This window comes from Panthera leo, chromosome D1 (assembly GCF_018350215.1).
Source record: "Panthera leo isolate Ple1 chromosome D1, P.leo_Ple1_pat1.1, whole genome shotgun sequence".
Classification (NCBI taxonomy): Eukaryota; Metazoa; Chordata; class Mammalia; order Carnivora; family Felidae; genus Panthera; species Panthera leo.
Genome location: NC_056688.1, coordinates 10,130,452 through 10,150,900, shown reverse-complemented (window position 1 = coordinate 10,150,900; position 20,449 = coordinate 10,130,452). Strand labels below are relative to the sequence as shown.

At 47.7% G+C, this 20,449-nt stretch overlaps 1 protein-coding gene and 1 long non-coding RNA gene across 5 annotated transcripts in view; one reads left to right on the top strand and one right to left on the bottom strand.

Moving 5' to 3' along the window:
- DIXDC1 (DIX domain containing 1) overlaps window positions 1–20,449 on the bottom strand; it is a 69,930-nt gene that overhangs the window by 19,222 nt on the left and 30,259 nt on the right. The window contains exons 2-7 of one of the 3 annotated variants that reach the window (XM_042903987.1): window positions 18,566–18,695; window positions 15,150–15,275; window positions 12,127–12,358; window positions 10,737–10,844; window positions 5,350–5,462; window positions 3,714–3,862 (exon numbers count right to left, since the gene is read on the bottom strand). In XM_042903987.1, coding sequence (XP_042759921.1) covers window positions 3,714–3,862; window positions 5,350–5,462; window positions 10,737–10,844; window positions 12,127–12,358; window positions 15,150–15,275; window positions 18,566–18,695 — 858 coding nt within the window. Of the gene's footprint in view, window positions 1–3,713; window positions 3,863–5,349; window positions 5,463–8,024; window positions 8,458–10,732; window positions 10,845–12,126; window positions 12,359–15,149; window positions 15,276–18,565; window positions 18,696–20,449 lie in introns of those variants that run through there. The other 2 variants (XM_042903989.1, XM_042903988.1) reach the window with 2 other exon arrangements.
- Window positions 8,696–18,572, top strand: LOC122199198. Of its 2 annotated transcripts, none has more exons than XR_006193401.1 (4): window positions 8,696–9,143; window positions 14,085–14,379; window positions 17,547–17,811; window positions 18,481–18,572. It is a non-coding gene; the product is annotated as an uncharacterized LOC122199198 (long non-coding RNA). The 2 variants fall into 2 exon arrangements; XR_006193402.1 differs by lacking the exon at window positions 8,696–9,143 and having other exon boundaries at window positions 14,025–14,097; window positions 14,191–14,379.

Below are 20,449 nucleotides of genomic sequence, written 5' to 3'. Positions count from 1 at the left end.
GTCATAATTTAGCTATTGTTGATAATGCTGCTATAAACGTTGGGGTGCATGTGTCCCTTCAAATTAGCACTTTTGTATCACTTGGGTAAATAAATACCTAGTAGTACAATTGCCGGGTCATAGGGTAGTTCTATTTTCAACTTTTTCAGGAACCTCCATACTGTTTTCCAGAGTGGCTGCACCAGCTTGCATTCCCACCAACAATGTAAGAGGGTTCCCCTTCCTCTGCATCCTCGCCAACACCTGTTGTTTCCTGTGTTGCTAATTTTACCCATTCTGACAGGTATGAGGTGGTATCTCGTTGCCGTTTTAATTTGTATTTCCCTGGTGATGAGTGATGGGGAGCATCTATTCATGCGTCTGTTGGCCACCTATGATGTATGTCTTCCTTGGAGAAATATCTATTCATGTCTTCCACCTGTTTCTTAACCTGATTATTTGGTTTTTTTCCTCATGATTTTCTTTTCTCTAACTTACTTTATTATAAGAACACAGTATATAATACAGATAACATTCAAAATATGTACTAACCAAATATTTATTAGTAAAGCTTATGTGATGAGGGAGCCACAGGCAAGCTGAGGGCAAAGCGCAAGCTAACACCCCGCAAAGACCCCACCCCCAACCCCCGCCCAGGTGGCACATGTGTGATATTCCTCAGGCACTCCTGGGTGCCCAAGAACAAAGGAAAGGAAAAACCAAATAACTGATAGAGATCACAGTCGTGTAGGACAGGAGTCTCCATCAGTTTATAAATGTCTTAGCAAAATTATAAGAAAAAGGCAATTGTGGGGCGCCTGGGTGGCTCAGTTGATTAAGTGTCCAACTTCGGCTCAGGTCATGATCTCACGGTTCATGAGTTCGAGCCCCACATCACGCTCCATGCTAATAGCACGGAATCTGCTTGGGATTCTCTCTCTCTCTCTCTTTCTCTCTCTCCCCCCCTCTCTGCTCCTGTGCTCTTTCTCTCTCAAAATAAATAAACTTAAAAAAAAAATTTTTTTTAAAGGAAAAGGCAACCTTATCATTAGCCTAATGTCCAGAAACCTATAGACTCAGTTTCCTGGAGCCCCAACATTACCCATCCCTACACAGTGATGTGGGGAACAAAGGCAAGAAGGGAATGGCAGGTAAAATTAAGTTTCCTTATAACCTGCAGCCCAGTGACAAATACTTGAGATAGGCTGAGTAGAACGTTTCTCCAGGCACTCCCTCCTGTCTTAATGTTAATGCCTCAGTAGAGGGAAAAACAACCTTAGCTTGACAGCTTGACAATAGTTAGGCCTCCAGTATCTTAAGAGTCTTCTTGGGGAACCTGGGTGGCTCAGTCAGTTAAGCGTCTGACTTAGGCTCAAGTCATGATCTCACGGTTCGTGAGTTCCAGCCCCGCATTGGGCTCTGTGCTGACAGCTCAGAGCCTGAAGCCTGCTTCAGATTTTGTGTCTCCCTCTCTCTTTGTCCTTCCCCTGCTTGTGCACGTGTGCGCGCTCTCTCTCTCTCTCTCTCTCTCTCTCTCCCTACAACGCGCACACGCACACACCCTTTTTCCTTTACCTCCCCAAACTCCAGTGTGTAATCAATCACTCCTCACAACCCCAGTGCAGCTCTTTCTGCCCAGGGGTTCTGTCCCCGTGCTTTAATAAAATCACCTTTTGCACCAAACATGTTTCAAAAATTCTTGGCCATCAGCTCTGGACTCCCCCCTGCCCCACACTCCAAAAATGCATCATTATGATCAACAGTCAGCTATTAGTAATTACGTTTTAGGGGAGTCAAAAGTTACATGCAGATTTGCGACTGTACAGGGCATGGGTGCCCCTCCGCCCCACCCCTGAGTTGTTCAAAGAGAACTGTACTCATAGTCTGTAATCTGATTTTTAAAGAAGGCCCCCAAACTGTATTCTTTAGCACTCACAGAACTTGTAACTACCTATGCAGGTAGGTAATTTGATACCTGTCAGCTTAGTGAAAGATTTAAGAATGTGTCCCCATTTTATATTTCAATTCTGTCTCTATTCAATCCAAAGAGTTACAGAGGTGAAGTCCTGTTTCAATAAACAGAACACAAATTGCATCACAAATGCTGGGATATAAAAACCGTTTGAAATCCAGCCACCGGTTGGTCTACCAAGCACTAACTAATAATAAGATTTTATTTAATAAATCAAATGAGTTTGGTTATCCCCCGGAGCGTGGCCAGAGGTATAAGAAGACAAGTTTAAGAAGCCACAGGGCTGCAGGGAGCGAAGGGAGAGCAACATCACAGAAATACTAACTCTCATGGCCACGTATTCAGCAGGCTCTAACTGAGGCACACAGTGAGTCAGAAATCCTGGACGTGGCTTAGCATGCAACTTGCTTATCAATGAAAGAGTTAAGAAGCCTAGTGGATGCTGTGAGCCCCATTGTATTCTATTAATGGAACTGAATTCTCATTGTGATCATGTGGCTGTGAATGAAACCACTCTGTTTGCAGGGAATATTGGGATGCTGACTTTCTGCCTGTCGAATCTCTTCTTTTTCTGTCCAACCTGCCATCGGATTTCTCCCAGACTGAAAAATGCAAACCAAACTGAAAGCCAAACTGATGGATATCTATGTTCATATCATGCAAATTATCCTGGGAAAGACCCACTTGGGCATAATCCCAAAGTTAGCACACACAAAAAAATTCCATTAATTAAACCAGCCCTTAATGGAGTGGCAGATAAGGGATCTCAAATGCAAACATTTAAAAAATAACAAAGCAAATGGGGAAAAATCAACAACTCTCCTTGGGAATGTTTAGGCAGGAAGCATTCCTCCAGCCCTCCTCAGCTCCTGGGGCATACATTATGCAAACTGTTTCACTGGGCACCAATCTCCTTTTTTCTTTAGGAACCCTTTGTACCCCATGGCTGGCTACTGGGAGCACGCCCTCCACCGCCTGCCGGCTGCCAGAGCCACTCACATAATGTGGCCTTTGTTTACGTATCCATAAATATTTGACAATTCAGAAGCGGTGCAGTTCCCAGCACAAACAGAAAGGAATATTCCTAGGCAATTTCAGGGTCACCAGCACACTACAAGGGCTCCCCAACACAGGGACAGACGCACAAAGAAAGAGGATCGGGGGTCATTCAGGGTAGGAACTAAGTCAAGTGGGTCAGTGGGCCTCTGGGAGAGAACTGCCGAGCTGGCAAGAAGGTATAGAAAAGACTGAAGGGCTTTGTTGCTCGAGGAAAACCTCTGTTACCTGATCATTATGGCTCGGCACCCACTTGCACATGCTTTAGGAGGGAGTTAAATCCCTTAGCTAGACTCAAAGGGAGACCTGTGGTATTACTGGCTTACACTCTTCCTGCTGGAGAATTCCTAGGGAAAAATTTCTGACTGTTCACAGTGCCATTCTTGGGTGAAGCCGGCAACTGCAGGTCTGTAGCTGCGGACAGGGGAGAAACCCACCTGCCGGCAGAAAGCCAGAAAAAGGGTTTGGTAGGGGTCCATCATGGCCCCCATGCCTGCAGAAATCCCAACAGCCGTGCATCCGTACAGCCCATTTAGGAGTCCTCATACCCGAGGAATGTTCCGCTCTTTGAGTACTTCTCCCTCTGTCTGAACTCCCCATTCAACCCTGACCTCAAGCAAAACGGAGTCACTGTATTTTCAGTGGACACTGGTGACTTAAATAATCAACTGTCACACCAAGGATAAACCATGCGGGAAAGAGCTACCTGTAATCCTGATATCATTTTCTTTGCTTCCTCCATTTCTTTTTCTAAATGTTCTTGTTGTTCCAGCAGCTGTTCTTCCCATGAGGTCTCCAGACAGGTCCCGGGGCTGCCTGGTCGCCAGTCTCGGGAAAACGGAGAGTCTGTCTCCTCTACAAAATGAGAGGGGGGCGTATAGTTCATGTTGGAGCAAACAGTTGCCGGCAGAAAGCGTTCAGTCTCTCTGCGCTCACAGGTCTGGGTCACTGGCCTTCTGAACCTGTCCTCACTGCACAGACTGGACTCTCCGCTAGGTGGGGTTGTGAGACATGAAGAGCCCACTGTTCCCTCAGACTCCAGGCTGGGCCGGCTGGAGGCATCACTTACTCTGCTGGGGAAACTGGTCCCCTTCAGAACCTTTAAGAAGTCACAAGACGCCCTCCTTGGGAGTCTTGGTATGGGACACAGAGACCCTACTCTTAATTCTCTACAACTGACATCCCGAAGCTGGATTCTGCCAGGTACAAAGACAGGAGCTTTGGAAAACCAAATTCCTGTTGGCTGTTGTGGAGCTTCAGGGGGGAGACTTCAATTTAATATTCCTTGGACCCTTCCCTCATACCTGAGCGCCTTTCACAAACAACACTGTGTGAGTCACACAGGAAACAAACCCGTGAAAACACACTTGCGTAAACTGTTCAATCTTGCTCCCTGGTTTTGTTTTATTTTCCTATGTTTATGGTCTCTTTTCGCTGGTTTCCGTTTCATCCCATCTAATTGTGTGCACACCATTAAAAATGCATTATGGAATACCGAAGGGTATAAACTCTGAGTAAATGTCTTCATTTGTCGGTGTGAATGTAATTAGGTAATTCCTCTGGGTTGCTGTGAAGATTGAATGAGGTAACTTGTGTGCAGGACTCCGTGGTGCCTGACCCAGAGCAGTCACTCGGTAAATGCTCTCCCTCCCCAAGGTCCCAGGAGTTTCCGAGTCAAAAACATGACTGACTCTTTGGTGCTAATGCCAGGGATAGTGGGAGGGATTTAACTCGTTTTCTTCTGAGGGCTTCAGTTTTATTACAACCCTTAGAGATGAATAAAACTCTATTGAAATCACATGCTTTGCTGCCTCCTTCCTTCCCTCTATGTTTATGTAAGAAAAAGGAGAGCAACTGAGACATAAGGGGAAGTCTAAACAAAGGGATCCCTTTGTGGTCCTTTCTATAGTCCAAAAGCCGGATGCAGACCTGTTTTTTAGCCTCCCACAGATACCTCCGCCCATATTATATACTCCTGGTTCAAACTTAAGTCAAAGGGTTACTGGAATTATTTCCATAACACAGGAATAATAAAAACTGTTTACTTGAATGAGGCTTCAGACTGCCCCACAGTTGTTTCCTAATTCATAGGCAGCCAGCAGAGGAAAGGCCTATCTCTCCTGCTGTAAGATTTTGGACAGCTGTGACATCAGAAGTGACATTCTGCAAGAGGATAACCACATTCACTGGCTCAAAGACATCAGAGCCCTTTAGAGCTAACCTAGCATGCATGGACTTTGAGGGGGGAGAAGGCCAGGAAGTTTATAGGTAGATAGGATCCCCCAAGCCTTCAAGGCAAGGGCTGTGGCTTGAGCCAACCCAGGCACGCTGACAGACAGTACCTGTTCTGTTCTCTATCCCTTCAGAGGGAATAATCACAAAATCTGCCTTCTCCTCCGACTGGGTTATAATGGACTCGCTCTTTGCGCTGTGGATAGGACTGGGTGAAGTCAGGCTGTGATTGAAGGAAAACGAAGACAAACGATTACTGTGAACAGCGGTTTGGAAGCCAACTTTCATAATTTATCCCAGAGATATGTTCTTACACATCTTCCTCCTAGTGCCTAACACAGTCCCCAGCCCACAGTATGAATGGACATTTGTTGAATGAGTGCAGGATGAACTTACTGAAGGAATGAAATGAATGTTGAATGAATGAATGACCCAGTCCTAGGAAGTCTTTGCCATTTTGTTACTTACCATCACCTCCGTCCCTGGGCCCAGGTTCAAAGACTGAAGTTAACGTGTGTCTTAGTAGTTTTGGGAGCTGGAAGGAAAAATCTACTTCCAATCCATTGGTGTCCCACAGACACAAGCATCACCAGCAGAGTGACATGGTAGATCAGCCCTAGGCTGATCCCGAAGGAGGGGGCAATGCTGAGGGTGATTCAGGGGGAGAAAAGGCCAGAGTGTGGACAGTGCGGGGCTGGGCAAAGGGGCAGTGATACATCAACAAGGATGGGACATGATAAGGAAAACGGGAAAAGACTTGCTCGGCAAAGGGAAGGGTTTACTTGATTGCACCATCAAAGAGTTACGTAGATCCCTGCTACACCATTTGTGAACTGTCATCAGAATCCTCTCAGCAACTCCTAAATTATGATACAACTAGCAGCCTTGGGAGGGACTGCTGGGAAGGTCAGGGAACATGAATTTTAAAGCCACACAGAATAACAGCAAATCTACAAGACAAGATAGGAATGGGAGGCTGATGTTTCCATCTGATAGGGGAAAGGAATCTGAAGAGCCTCTTCTCTTTGCACCGCACCTTGAGAACATCAACTCTGAAACAATCTCAGGGGCTGTGGGGTCTCCAGGCCCAGCCCCCTCTCAGGAATTCTTTCCAAATCCATCACCCAGACAACAGTGAAAGTGTCTAGGACTCGCTGACCCACTTAATGTGCCCCTGAAGTCTCCCAGGCTAATCCTCACAGCCATGATCAGGAGTTAACATTTTGTCTTCCTAGAAACCAGTAAAAGCAAGAGCTGAGCACAAGCGGATGTAGTCAGAGATTTCAAAACCTCGAAAGCAGCCTGAGGACTGGTGTCTCGTCCTCCTCGTTGATCCCGAGTTTGAGGGCTTTGGTGGGAATGACCTCAGCCAGTAATACAGTCTCATCCTTATTAGAACCGCAGAAAAAATGTAAAGTTTTTTCCTTCTTCAAATTAAAGAACGTCGCTGAACCCTACCTACGGATCCATAGTCCAAGCAGACAAGAGAAGTAGAGAGTGGCAAGAAGTGGTATTTAGTAAAGGTAATTGCTTTTATAGAACTCTCTTAGCCATCTTTCACCATTTAGGTAATCTGACTTCCAGGCCAACATGAATTAGCTGCTGGAAAAGCATTAGCGTACTTTGCTTTTATATAATACTTTTGAGAGTACTATGTCATTTAACAGGAGAACAGATTTTTGACCATTCAGGCCGCGGCATTCGCCTCCCTGCAGAAATGGGGATCGACGCTCAGAAAGACGCCTGCATCAGCTGCCCTCCTTTGAGAAACGGTAAAAACACTTCCTTAGCTGACAAGGTGTTATGGTTGACGCGATCCGCTGTCTGCATTTGGCTGGACCACAGTGGGTATGTGTGAGACGCGGCGGGGGGGGGGGGGGGAGCGGGGCGGGGCGGGGGGAGAGTGGGAAGAGGGGTGTGAAGCAAGGATGCTGAAAAACTGCTGGCCTCAAAGCAGAGACGCATGCTCAGCTCCACCTTCTCCCTCTTAAGTGAGCGGTCCCCCTTATAAGGGCAGGAGGAGGAGGATGTCTGCATACCCAGCCCCACTGGGGGAGTGGCAGTGCGGCCAAAAGAAAAACAACATTTCTCTTTCTTGAATTTGAGGCTGCCAGTGTGTGAGGCCACAGAGAGGGGAGACCAGGAAACTAGGTGGTCAGGTCAAAAAAATAAAGGACCGGGGAAGCAAAATCCTGGGGCACATGTGGGAGCAGCAAGATTGCTGCTAGAGATGGGCCACATCGAGATGAGGCTTCCAATGTTCTGCTTCAGGTCACAGGAAGAGTATTGTAATGCTAGGCTCTTCCCGATTAGCTCAAAACCCCTATTTTGTAAACAAGCAATCCCCTACCTTCCATCATAATCCCCGCAAATCAGGGAACTGATTACAAATCAGGTGTGACTGATAACATTTCTTAATTCCCACAGGCCTAACATCTCTCCAATCTTAACATCAGACAAACAACCCCCCAGCGAGGTCCAAATTAGAGTAAAATCAATTTTTTGAAAACGGGTAAAGGGAAAGAGTCCTGTTTACTCCTCAAGTGCCCTCCCACGGCCAAGACAGGATAAGGTAAAGGGCCACTCCTCTGGCCCCTATGCCGGCTCCAGTTTCCTACACCCACTCACTGTATTTTGTAGTGACAATCCCAGACCAGCAGCCCGTCCTTCCCAGTACAGCGCCCCCACCCATCCCGGTCGGTCTCAGGCCGACAGCATCCTCCAGTCCTGGCCCTGCGCCCGCCCGCTCCCCCCCAGCTCCAAAGCCAAAGTGGCCTCTGCTCACCATTTGACTTGCGTCCCTCCCATGGTCCCCCTCCTGGCTCCGGCTTCAGCGAGCCTGCTTCCCCGGGTGAAGCGCGAGGCTGGGAGTCCCGGCGCTCCCGAATTCGGGCATGTCTCCCCGCGCTGGGGCCCGAGGAACCACTCCACCGGCAGGCCGGCTACCAGAGCTGCCGGCCGCGACCGCGGGAGAGAGTCGGCAGCGCAGAGAGGCGGGCGTCCCGGCCCCGGGGACGGGGATGCTGCCGGGTCTCAGGCGCGCTGTCCCGGCCGCTCAAACGCTGCAGCAGCCCGGCCTGGGCGGAAGCCACCTCCCCTCGCAGGCTGCGGGTCCCTGCCAGCGGCATCGCGGCGGCCGCGCGACTCCGGGCGTGCCCCCGGGCGCGGGCATCTCACCCCATAGCCGGCGCGGGGCAGCGCCGCCCGCGGCTCCGGCTGCGCGGTCGGGTCCCAGCGGCGAGCTCGCTGGCGCCCCGGGCTCCGCACCGCCTCCCGCCCCTCCCCGCTCCGCCCCCGCTTCCAGGCTGGCGGCGCGACGGGCGGCGCGGGGCTCGGACCGGGCAGGGGCGGGGCGGGCTGGGGGGTGGGGGGGCGCGAGCGCGAGCCCGGCGCGGGGCAAGGGCGGGGCCCCGGGCGCCCCGGGGCTGGAAACGCCTTTTCCTCGCGACCCCTCCCTTCGCGGTCACGGAGGTCTGGGGCCGGTGTCACCGGCTCCTCGTGGGAGGGGGCGCCCAGCGGGGTGTAGAGTCGGGGTCGCCCCCGGAAACCCGCCGAACGCCCATCTCCCACCTTCCCAAAGGCGTTTCGCGTGTTCTTTTTCCCCAGCCCGAGGTCGTTTTGCGTGGACACAGTAAGAGGCCGGCCGGCCCGCCCGAGGTCTACGGAGCAACAGGCGGTCAGGGCTCCGCCAGGGAATCTGGAGAAGCAGGGGGCCACCTTCCCCATCTTCCGAGCCACTCCCCGTTCAGAGTTACATCGCGGGGTCTCCGGCCTTCAGGGGTCACTAAGCCATGAGATGGCCTCACCCTGAGGAAGGGGGTGGGCGGGCAGAATGTTCCAAAGCCTGCTGGGTCCGGGAGCTCATGGAGGAAAACGCAAGGTGCTGACCCAGCCTCCCAAAGAGGTGAGTGAGCGGTCAGCTTACAAAAAAATTTAAAAACCAGGAAGGAGTGAAAGGGAAATGCGAACTATTATCTGACTCCCTCCCAGAAAACTGTCACTGTCTACCCACTACAGCCCGATTTCCAGTGGGTCCCTAGTTCCAGCTGTGTCACAGCCCCAGCCCCAGTCTGAGTTCTGCCAGAAAGGAAGGAAGCAGGTGTTCTCTGGAAGAAATGCAGACTTCTCTCTCTCCCTCTCTCCCCCCTGGTGCTCTCTTGCTCTCTCTCTCTCTCTCTCTCTCTCTCTCTCTCTCACTGGCAGGCACAACAAAGTGAAAGGCCTGTAGCCATGCAGGAAGCTATAGATCTCATTATACAATGAAACGTCCTTTGATTCTGTACCAAGTGATAGTCTAAGGAGCAAGCCAAGGAAGAAATGGCTCAGATTCTCCCTACTAGCACACCCCTTGCTTAATGGGTACAGGGTTTCCTTTTGGGGTGATGAAAATGTCTTTGAACTGGATAGAGGTGATGGCTGCACAAGATGATGAAGGTACTAAATGCCACTGAATTGTACACTTTCAAATGATTAATGGCTAATTTTATGTTATGTAAATTTTATAAATAAAAAGGCAATCTATTAAAGGTGAAAATGAAAGTTGAGCAAGATTATCAGTTTAGTGAAGTGCTGGGAAGAATTCCATGTGACTGCAATAAATTAAGAAATGGTCTATCAATCTAAGACAGAATTTTATGTGGAAAAGAAATAGGAAGAAGACAAATGCACATAAGATACATGTAAGACAAGGAACACTTAGGTGTAATGAGAACAGGCTAAGCTGGGTTGGGGTAGGAAAGAAAAGGTCCTAAGAGCATAAATTAAGTATGATTCAGCTATGAAATGAAGTTAGTAAATAAGCTAACACGTTCTGGGGATGTATTTATGGAGCATGATTTACATGAGCTGGGAAAGTAGTCTTTTTCTGCCACTGCACTTGGCATCGATCAGGCTTTTATTAGAGCACTGTGTCCTGTTTTGGTCTCTGCACTTGGCTCTAAGAGATACAGATGGCCTTTCTGCTAGAGTCACAAACATCTTAGCCCACTCAAATTCACACTAATCTGCTGCAATTCCTAGCCCTATAAATGAAAGTTTGGAACATTCTCATGCTCTCAGACAACTCTGCTCAGTTTTTTCTCTTGTTGTAAGTGTTAGACAGCCTTCTCAGGCCATGCTTAGAGTTAAGCTCAGGTGCAAAGGCCATTCTGTGGAACTGGCTGTCATAAACGGGGGCAGCTGATACGCAAGTATCAGAACCAGGGGCTGGGCCCTCACAGGCCCCCATGTGGACATACCTAAGCAGTGACACTGAGGCTCTGCACAAAAACTTCCTTGTGTGGGAAATTTACCAACACCCCACCCTCCCTGCCTGCCTGCCAGCACAAAACCGCAAAGCAGTGCCGAAGACTACCCCCTTTGAAGTCAAACAAACTGAGGGAAAGAGAAAAGGTTTAGGAGCCTTAAAGCCTGTTGTGCTGCTACCTGAGGCTGAGAATCCCCAAGAATTCCACCTTTAACCAGGACAGCAGTGGTGGGAAGTTGGCGCCACACTTACCTGTTACAGCTGGACTCAGACGGGGACCTCTGCTGCCCTTCATACTGCTGCACCAGGGCTCGCACGCTCCAGTACGGGTTCTCAATCTCCTCGTCCACGCTGTTGTTCCTAAAGCCGGAGGACGCCAGCAAAGGAGAGGGCATCAGTCTTTCAGTTCGGGTCGACTCAACGAGAACCGGTAGCTGGCCACTCTGAGAGTGCCAGGGGAAGAAGGAGGAGTAAGGCCAAGCCCCAGCCTTAAAGACCCTCGACACCCAGCAGGGAAGACAGACAGATGGATTTCCCTAGGGTCTGCAACACCTCAGGGTCTTGCTCTCTCCCAGCAGACATATAACCCCCAAAATGTTTCCTGCCATGACTTCCTTCAGGACAGGCTGGCTTTAGCATACATTCTAGGGAGACTCCCCCAGATGACTTGAACACTGCTCCCACATATCTCCCGGTGTAGAAAACACGCCGTGCCAAAGGCATATATTTAAAATTCTGGGCATCAGAGCAAAAAATTACAAATGTGATTCCTTTACTTTCTGCTAACTGCAAAATAAACATCTCTTTTAAAAGGGCTTTTCTCAGGGTGCCTGGGTCACTCAGGAGTTTCAACCTCCAACTTCGGCTGAGGGTATGATCTCACAGTTCATGAGTTCAAGCCCCACGCTGGACTCTGCTGACAGCCCAGAACCTGGAGCTGCTTCAGATTCTGTGTCCCCCTCTCTCTCTGCCTCTACCCAGCTCGTGCTCTGTCTCTCTCTCTCTCTCTCTCTCACTCGCTCTCAAAAATAAATAAAAACATATAAAAATTTTTAAAAAATATTAAAGGGCTTTTCTCAGGGTGCCTGGGTGGCTCATTCGATTGAGCATTCGACTCTTGATTTTGGCTCAGATCATGATCCCAGGGTCATAGGATCAAGTCCCATGTTGGGCTCTGCGCTGAGTGTGGAGTTTGCTCAAAATTCTCTCTCTCCCGGGGCGTCTGTGTGGCCCATTTGGTTAAGCGTCCAACTCTTGATTTTGGCTCAGGTCATGATCTTGCGGTTTGTGAGTTTGAGCCCTGTTTCGGGCTCTGTCTTGACAGCGTGGAGGAACCTGCTTGGGATTCTCGCTCTCTCCCTCTCGCTCTCTCTCACAAATAAAAAAACATTTAAAAACATCTCTCTCTCTCTCCCTCTGCCCTTCTCCCCTGCGTGCACATGCATGCACTCTCTCTCTCTAAAATAAAACATAAATTAATGAAAGGGCTCTTCTCTCGTGGAGTGTCCTCTCTGACCTACACTCCTTGCTCTCTTCTGCAGCGTGGGGCTGTTTGGGTGATCCTTCTGTCTACTGCACAGTATCATTTAAAGGAGGAAATTCAGAGAGGAACAAGTTCCCACCCCCAGATTTCTACCCTTACCTCTGCCTGTATCGAAAGACATCCCGTCCCGACCGTGACATGTCATGACACACATCGGCCAGAGCGGCAGCTGCCCCCTGGGCCACAGCAGTGGCACAGTGTGGTTGGTGACTCTGCAGAGGGGTTCTGGAGTCCCGTCCTTGGCTCACTGTCCTGTTGGAGCCAGGTTTGAAATGAGCTGCCAAGGCAAGGACCAGCCTCATGATAGACTTCAGGTTTCCTTCCACAATATCTGAGGGACAGAACACACCCAGAGGTCCTAAGACAGAGGCAGAGGGTTCACTCATTGAACACATATTTGCTAGTGATACAGGTAAGCGAGGCAGTCAAGGTCTTTGTTCTCACAAAGCCATGTTCAACAGGAAGACAGAACGTTTAAAAGCATTTACAGGGGCGCCTGGATAGCTCAGCCGGTTGAGCATCCGACTTCAGCTCAGGTCATGATCCCACAGTTCGTGGGTTCGAGCCCCGAATTGGGATCTCTGCTGTCAGCACAGAGCCCACTTCAGATCCTCTGTCTCCCTCTCTCTTTGCTCTTCCCCTGCTTTCACTCGTGTGTGCTCTCTCTCTCAAATAAATAAACATTAAAAATAAAACAGAAGCATTTACAACAAAGTATGGTAATGTGTTACGGTAGAAGTACAGGATTCTCTGGGAGCTCAAAGTAGAGGCATCTTGTCTAGTCTAGAGGGCTCAGGGAGAGAGTATAGGGGAAATAAGTTTTAAAGTGAGACTTGATTGGTTCATCAGATGAAGAGAAGAGTGTTCCAAGAGGATGGAGCAGGCGTGAAGCTCTAGAGGTGAGAGAGAGCATGACCTACGAGAGCTGTGCCATCTGATATGGGAGCCACTAGCCACATGTGGCTACTGAGCGTTTAAAAGATATAGTCTGGGGGCACCTGGGTGGCTTAGTTGGTTAAGCGTCTGACTTGGGCTCAGGTCATGATCTCATAGGTGGTGGGTTTGAGCCCTGCATCGGGCTCTGTGCTGACACCTCAGACTCTGGAGCTTGCTTTGGATTCTATGTATCCCTCTCTCTCTGCCCCTCACCCGCTCACACACACACACACTCTCTCTCTCTCTCTCTCTCTCTCTCTCTCTCTCTCTCTCTCAAAAATAAACATTAAAAAAAAATTTTAAAGATATAGTCTGAATTGAATGTGCTATAAGGGTGGTACTTAGCACAAAAAAAGTCAGATTGAAACACATCTCATTAGCTTAGTACAAAAAAAGAAGAATGCAAAATATCTCATTAATAGCTTTTATACTGAATACATGTTGCACTGATAATACTTTGGATATTTGGGGTTAAAATATATTATTAAAATTATCTTCTATTTCCTTTTTTAAAAAAATATGGCTCTCAGAAACTTCCGTATGTGACTTGCATTATATTTCTATGCATGCAACTGTGGCAGATGAAGTGGAAAAAGTACAGCACAGCTAGGGCCCAAAGTGCAAGGGGAGAGGGTGAGGGGGTGAGGCCACAAGGGGAGAAATTAGAGGTCAGAAAGGGCAGGGCAAGCCCCAGGAAGGACTTTGGGTTCTCCCATAAGGACCTGCACACACAGAGCAGTGGTAGGGGCATATGTCTTCGCAGAAAGATCATCCTGGCTACAGTGTGGAGAGCGGATGGATGGGAGGCAGTGAGACTAATTAGGAAACTGCTGCCCTTCTCCAGGTAAAAGACAATGATGTCCTCAACGGCGGTGTTCCCTCAAAATAGCTAACTTTAATGGGCCAGATCCCTAAGCCCACCCCTCATGGGGACCAGAGCACGGACATTACGACACCCTAAATTTTGCCCTAGAAAAAAAGAAGAATGCACACAAAAAAAACCAATGTGATAGGTCTGGTGAAAGTTCACGTAAGGGAATGGGTAAAAGTCTCATGTTTTTAGTTTCACAGCATTGTAAATATGCAAGGCTTGGAAAAAGATTGATTGATACCTTCTACAGGGTGCTCTCAATGGTAAGAATCGGCCCCACCTGAATGACCCCAACACCTAGAACGCCAATAATCCAACACAGAAGGAAGGCTCCCTCTGGCCCCCTTTCTCATCAGAGCCCTGGGCCATCAGACCCAGAAACTGAAGCTGAAACAGAACCAGATCTACAATCAGTTCTAGAGAAACAGCGGGAGGGCCAGGGAGCCTGTGCTCTCTCAAGACACCCTAAACAATTGCTTCCTTGCGGCCTGGGCTCAAAGTGAATTGAGCAGTGTCCTCTTCTGGTCGTGTGGCTACAAGAGAAGGTATGTGCAGAGGTCCCAGAGCCCCTTTCCTCTTGCCCAAAATATTATGTGTTATCAAAAAAAAAAAAAAAAAGCCATAAATATTTTTCTTCTGGAAAACTGGATGGAAAAAAATAAAGCTAATATGATTTGAAATAATTCTTGGGCATGAAACCCAAGTAACTTGGAAAACATCATCTATCTTCAATTTGATAACTTAAATGAGATATTCTAGAGTTTATTTTTTTAAATGTTTTTATTACTTATTTTTGAGAGAGAGGGAGAGAGAGAGAGAGAGAGAGAGAGACAAAGCACAAGCAGGGGAGGGGCAGAGACAGGCAGACACAGAACCTGAAGCAGGCTCCAGACTCGAGTTGTCAGTACAGAGCCCAACATGGGGCTCGAACCCACAAACCATGAGATCGCGACCCGAGCTGAAGTCGGACACTCAACCGACTGAGCCACCCAGGTGCCCCTTAAATGAGACATTCTAAAGTTAATACTCCGGTCTTGTTATTTCTACTCGATTAATTTTTGTACACACACTCAAGCAAACCTTTATTCAATTAAAATGAATAGAGAATGTCTATCTCCACCCAGGTTTTCAAAAGCACTCAGATTTTGAGAATCGCCCCATCCCAAGAGGGTAACTCTCTTTATGGAAAAATGATATGAGGCCACAGACTTAATCCTATTCCAGTCTACTCAGAACCCTCGGCTACACGACGGATGGTCCTTCTGAGGCTCATAATCACTGGGTAAAGCTGACCCAGACGTGATGAGGCACTGACCTTTAGCCGAAGTCTGGTGCATACGAATCTTTTTGGAGGCCACGAACTGTAGCACTTTCTCCACATTGTTCTTCATCTCCTGTTGGTTACTGGGACTCAACTGTACCCCATTCAGCTTTTCTCCTGCTGTTCAAAGAGAGAAAATATGTGAAGTTATAGGGAGGAACCATACCAAAGTTTCATAATAGCCAGACACTGAGAAAAGGAATATTTGATGTAAATGCTAAGATTATATATAAATGTGCAAGTGTGTTAGGCCTTGGTGTTTGTAATTTGGATGGAGGAATAGGAGAGCAAAGTCCTTTCGGTGGGTCTTCAAATTTTCAAAGCTGTATCCAGGGGCCTGTGAAGTTACTGTGTGTCCCCTTATTCACTCAACAAATATTCATTGAGCATCTTGCTGTGCGCCAGGTACCGTTCTGGGCAACAGTGAAACAACAATAAACGAGATGGACACAGCCCCTTCCATCACAGAGTTTATATCTCTAGGGATAACAGATGATCAAGTTAACCAGTTTGTGTTTAATAGAATTTCAGGTAGTGATACGTGCTACGAGGAAAAACAAAAAAGTGTGGGATCGTGCTACTATATTTGAGCAGAGACTTGAACAGTAAGAGATGTTAAGATTCAAGGAGGAAGCATTCTGGACTGAGGAATCACAAGTCCAAACCCCAGGGTGGGAATGGGCTCAGCTTCTCTGAAGAGCAGCTCTAAGCCCAGCATGGCTGGAGTGGAGAGAGAGAGGAGTCAAGTCCTAGGAGAAGTTAGACAGGTAAACAAAGCCAGATCATTTAAGGCTCTGTGGACCAAAGTAAAGAACGTGAATTTTATTCTAAGAGTAATGGGCAGCCAATGGAGAGTTTGAGGCCAGGAAGTTACGTGATCTGTGCTTTCAAAAGTTGACCCTACAGGCGCCTGGATGGCTCAGTTGGTTAAGCGTCTGACTCTTGGTTTCGACTCAGGTCATGAACAGATGGAACCTTGCGTTAGGCTCTGCGCTGACAGTGCAGTGCGGAGCCCACTTGGGATTCTCTCTCTCCCTCTCTTTCTGCTCCCTCCCCATGCATGCATGCACATGTTCTCTCTCTCAAAAAATAAATAAACTTAAAAAAAAAAAGTTGGCTCTATATGGGCTTAATTTATGTGAAGCAGAAACAGGGAGATTAGTTAGAAAATGAAACTTGTCAAGGCAAGGGATAATGGTTTGGGCTTGAGTGGGAAAGGCTGACAGGTGAAAAGCCAGGTATCAGGTAAAATTTTAATATGAAGCAGACAGCACACGTGAAGGACTGGGTACAAAACAGGCAGAAAAGAGAATAATCAAGGACAACTTCCAAGAGTTCTACTTTAACAGACGCCGTGTGTGATTTCAGCGAAGAAATCTGGAGGGTAGAGGGGTTGGTGGAGAGAAGGGTATCAAAAGCTCTGCTTAGGGCATGTGGAGGTAGAGTCGCATTTTAGACAGCCAGGCTGGGATGCTGAGCAGGAAGCTGATATTCATGTCTCGAACTCAAGGAAAAGTTTAGAGCTTAAGATGCAGATGTGGGAGGAGATCACTTGGGGACAGAGAAAACACAAGGGATAAGGACTGAATGCGGAGAGTCTCAACATTTAGAGGTCAGGAAGGAGGAAAAAAGCCAGCAGAGCAAGCTGGAGGAGCCAGTAAGGAAGGAGAGTCCTGGACGCCAAGAAAAGAGAGTGTTTGAAGGAGGGAGGGAGTGACCGACCGTGTCAAGTTCTGCTAAGTCGAACAAAATGGGGACTGAGGCCGAGCCACTGGGCTGGATAAGGCAAACGTTGTGACCTTGACGAGAGCAGTGTAAGTGAAGAGGTGGGATCAAAAGCCCAGTGAGGGTTTGTTAAAGAAAGAACAGGGAACAAGGCAGTGAATTCAGCGAGTTTTTCCATAGAGCAAAATCACAATAAAATGCAGCACTTAAGAATCTGGGTTTCGGGAAACCAAAGAATACATATTCATATTGCTTGTATATGCATAGAATATCTCTGAAAAGAAATGTAAGAAACTGCTAACACTACTTGCTTCCAGAAAGAACACGTAGTTGGTGCGGGTGGAAAAAAGGCTTTTACACCCTTTTGTAGCTTCTGCATTTTCTGTCTGATTATATTTTCAAGTATAATCTATTCCAGCAAGTGAAAAATAATGTTAAAAATGAGCTTTGGAATTAAAGCAGGTCTAGCTTTTGCCACGTACAGTTATGTGGCCTTGTACAATTGCCCAGCCCTTCTCAACCTCGTGAGAGATGGCATAAAATGGCAGTACCTGCATCACACCTGTAGCATAAACCATCCAAAGTAGCACGCTTAGCGCAATGCTTCATCTATTCTAAGTGCTCAGGGAATTCATTTATTTATGTTTATAAGTCTTCTCTTTTAAGCTTGCTTCCTGAAAACAGGGATGATGGTAGGTGCTTCTCAAGGCTGGACGATCAAAGGAAATGAAATGAAATGAGATTAAAAAGTGTCCGACAGATGGCAGCTATCACTATTACCACCGTTATTTTCATTGGAAACGAATGCCCTGATGAATCCGTGAGCTGGCCCGGTGAGGCAGTCACGGAGAGGCTGCCTGTAGCAAACCTGGCTCCTTCTGCACCACTTGTAAGGATGAAGCAAGTGACTCTCTCAAGGATTCTAAGCAAGGTCAGCCGATGAATATAACAGTAATGTCTGAGTACCTATTCCGTGCCAGGCACTTGGTAGGAGGTGTGGGAACAGAAAGAAAAGTTACACTGTACCTGCTCTTAAATAAGAGCTCGGTCTATACGGGAGAGAGAGGTAAACAGTCAGCACTCAGTGCGTGGGAACACATAGTAATAACAGAGCTGCGGACAAATGCTATAGAAAGAAGGGGATGGTACCATCCAATAAGGGCGACTGGCAACAGTCCCAGGGCTCTTCATGGAAACCCTTCTGTGAGGCATGATGGTAGTTTCACAGAAGGGGTCCTTTTGCTGGGAACCCTCCTTCTTCTTTCCTGACCCCTACTTCCTTTTCCAGCCTCAGTTTAGACATCGGTGCTTCTGGTAAGCCACCGCCGAGCCCCTAGAACTGGGTCGGCGCCTCCATCCACCCAGGTGCTCCTATCTGTCCTTACTCTATCAGAGTCCTAAGTACATTAATGGAATGAGTTCACTTTCCAGTCTTTCCAACTAGATTGGGAGACTCCTGAGAGCATAGACTGTGCTTACAATCACATTCCCAAAGCCTAATAGAGTGCCTAGCACACTGCTTATTGACTAATAAATAAATGAGTTAATGATGGGCAAGAATGTTAAACCTTCTCTACTTCCATTTCCATGTGTTATAAAGAAGAAGCAAACTGCTCGGAAGGGCACATGGAGGATAAAGAAGGCATGTTCTGGTTTGTGCTGGCATCGGTCCAGGGCCCACTGACCAACGATCTCGATGAGATATGCCAGGATCACCCCATCCCGAAGATCCTGTCGCAGGTCCTGCACGGGCTTCACTGCTGGCCTCTTCTTGAGCTGTGCATTCACCCAGGCCACATACGCCTGGAGCTGTTGCTGGAAAATCAAAGGTGGAAATAAGGGAAAGGAATATGATTCTTCTCCTTTGCCCTGCACCCTCTGAGGCAACATTTGAGACTGGACTACGGTGGGAAATCCACATCCAGAGGGAGGAGGAGGTTTCAAGGAAATAAAGAAGAAAGATGGTGAGACATGGAGCCTGATCTAAAAATCTCTAATTTTATGCTAGTTGCTAGTCTTCAGGGAAAGCTAACCGCTGACTTGGTGGCAGTGTAGACACGGAGAAACAGATGAGTGTTTCAGTGAGTAGGACTCCTGCTTTCCTTGAGTTTTGCTCCCTTGACCATGGATGGGGGCCAGTGGAGAAGCACAGCCAGTTTTTGGGTGTGATCACTGCTGCCAGTAACCCATTGTGCTTCTCAAGAACAATCACTCATTCTCACATGCACAATGGACACTGATACTCATAAGGCTGGTCTTGGGGAATCAGAAATAAACAACAGCAAGCCAGCTCAGAACAACCTCTCCCATCACTATGTTCTTCACAATGAGACTTAATGGAAATCATCTCACTGTCAACTCGAGATTTATTCTCCTGAGCCCATAATCCTGGGATTGCTACAGAGTTTGTGTTAATCCGTGCTTTATGTTGTCAAAGAGGATCTAGTTGCCTAAAATCTGCACAAAGGAGGAAAAAGAAAAGCTTTGGTGAGCAGTACCCTGAAGACTTGGGCAGAGGTTGTGGCGCGGGGGGCAGGCGGGAGGGAGTGCTATCATTTATTGTCAGACAAAGCTAAACCCAGTATCATCAGAAGCCTGTCAGGCCCAGATAGGGACACACAACTCATCCCAGCCCTCGGATCCCCCTACATAGTCCATTTTGTCCCCTACCAAAGCTTGCATCCAGGTGTTTATTCTAATTTTGCATTTGTTCTGAAGATGGACACTTAAATATCAAAAGAGCACATGAACAATATCCCAGAACAATCAGCAGCTCTGTCTGGTCTCTGTAGAAGCCCAAGACCCTGACCCTAAACGTTAGGTTCAAGGGCTAACGGTATTATATTACAAGCTGGTTGAAGAATAGTTGATTTCTACGCCACAAGTACTTCTTCAATAAAATGCTGGAAATTACCCACTGATTGCTTCCTGAGCTTGAATTAAATCTTCGTTATTTTCTCTGGGTCGATTTGTGGCAATAAATGAAGTCCTTTATAAAGACAGTACTAAGGCAATAATCTATCAGCTGCTGACAAACTGTAGGAAGTGCCATATCAGCAGGCAGTAGGGGAAGGAATCGAGTGTCTATGTGAACTAAACACTAGTTCTGGAATTTGATATGTGTTTTATTGTATTAATGAAGGTGCCTGGGACAGGACCTGCCACGCAACTGATGCTTGCCTAACAGTCATTATTATTTTCATCGTTATCACCATCTAATTAATCCTCACAAAAACACTGAAGGGTCAGTATCCTCTCCATTCTACGGATCAAGTTCAGAGAAGTGATGGAACATCCCCAAGGCCCCAGCCAGGACACAGCAGATCTGGTATTGAAACGCCTAACTATGGTCCAAGCATTGACCAAGGGCATGGTGCTACCCCACTCACTTGGTATAACAGGGGTGGCCACACCTTCTGCCTAATGTGGGCCAGACCCTTGCCCAAGGTCTGCTCCTGCCGCACAGCCCAAGCACCGTGGGAGGCAAAGGGTACCTCTGTAGTAAACCACTCTGCTCTGGAGCAAAGGAGTTAGGACCAAAAAAGGCATTAAGGGTAACAGTTGGGATC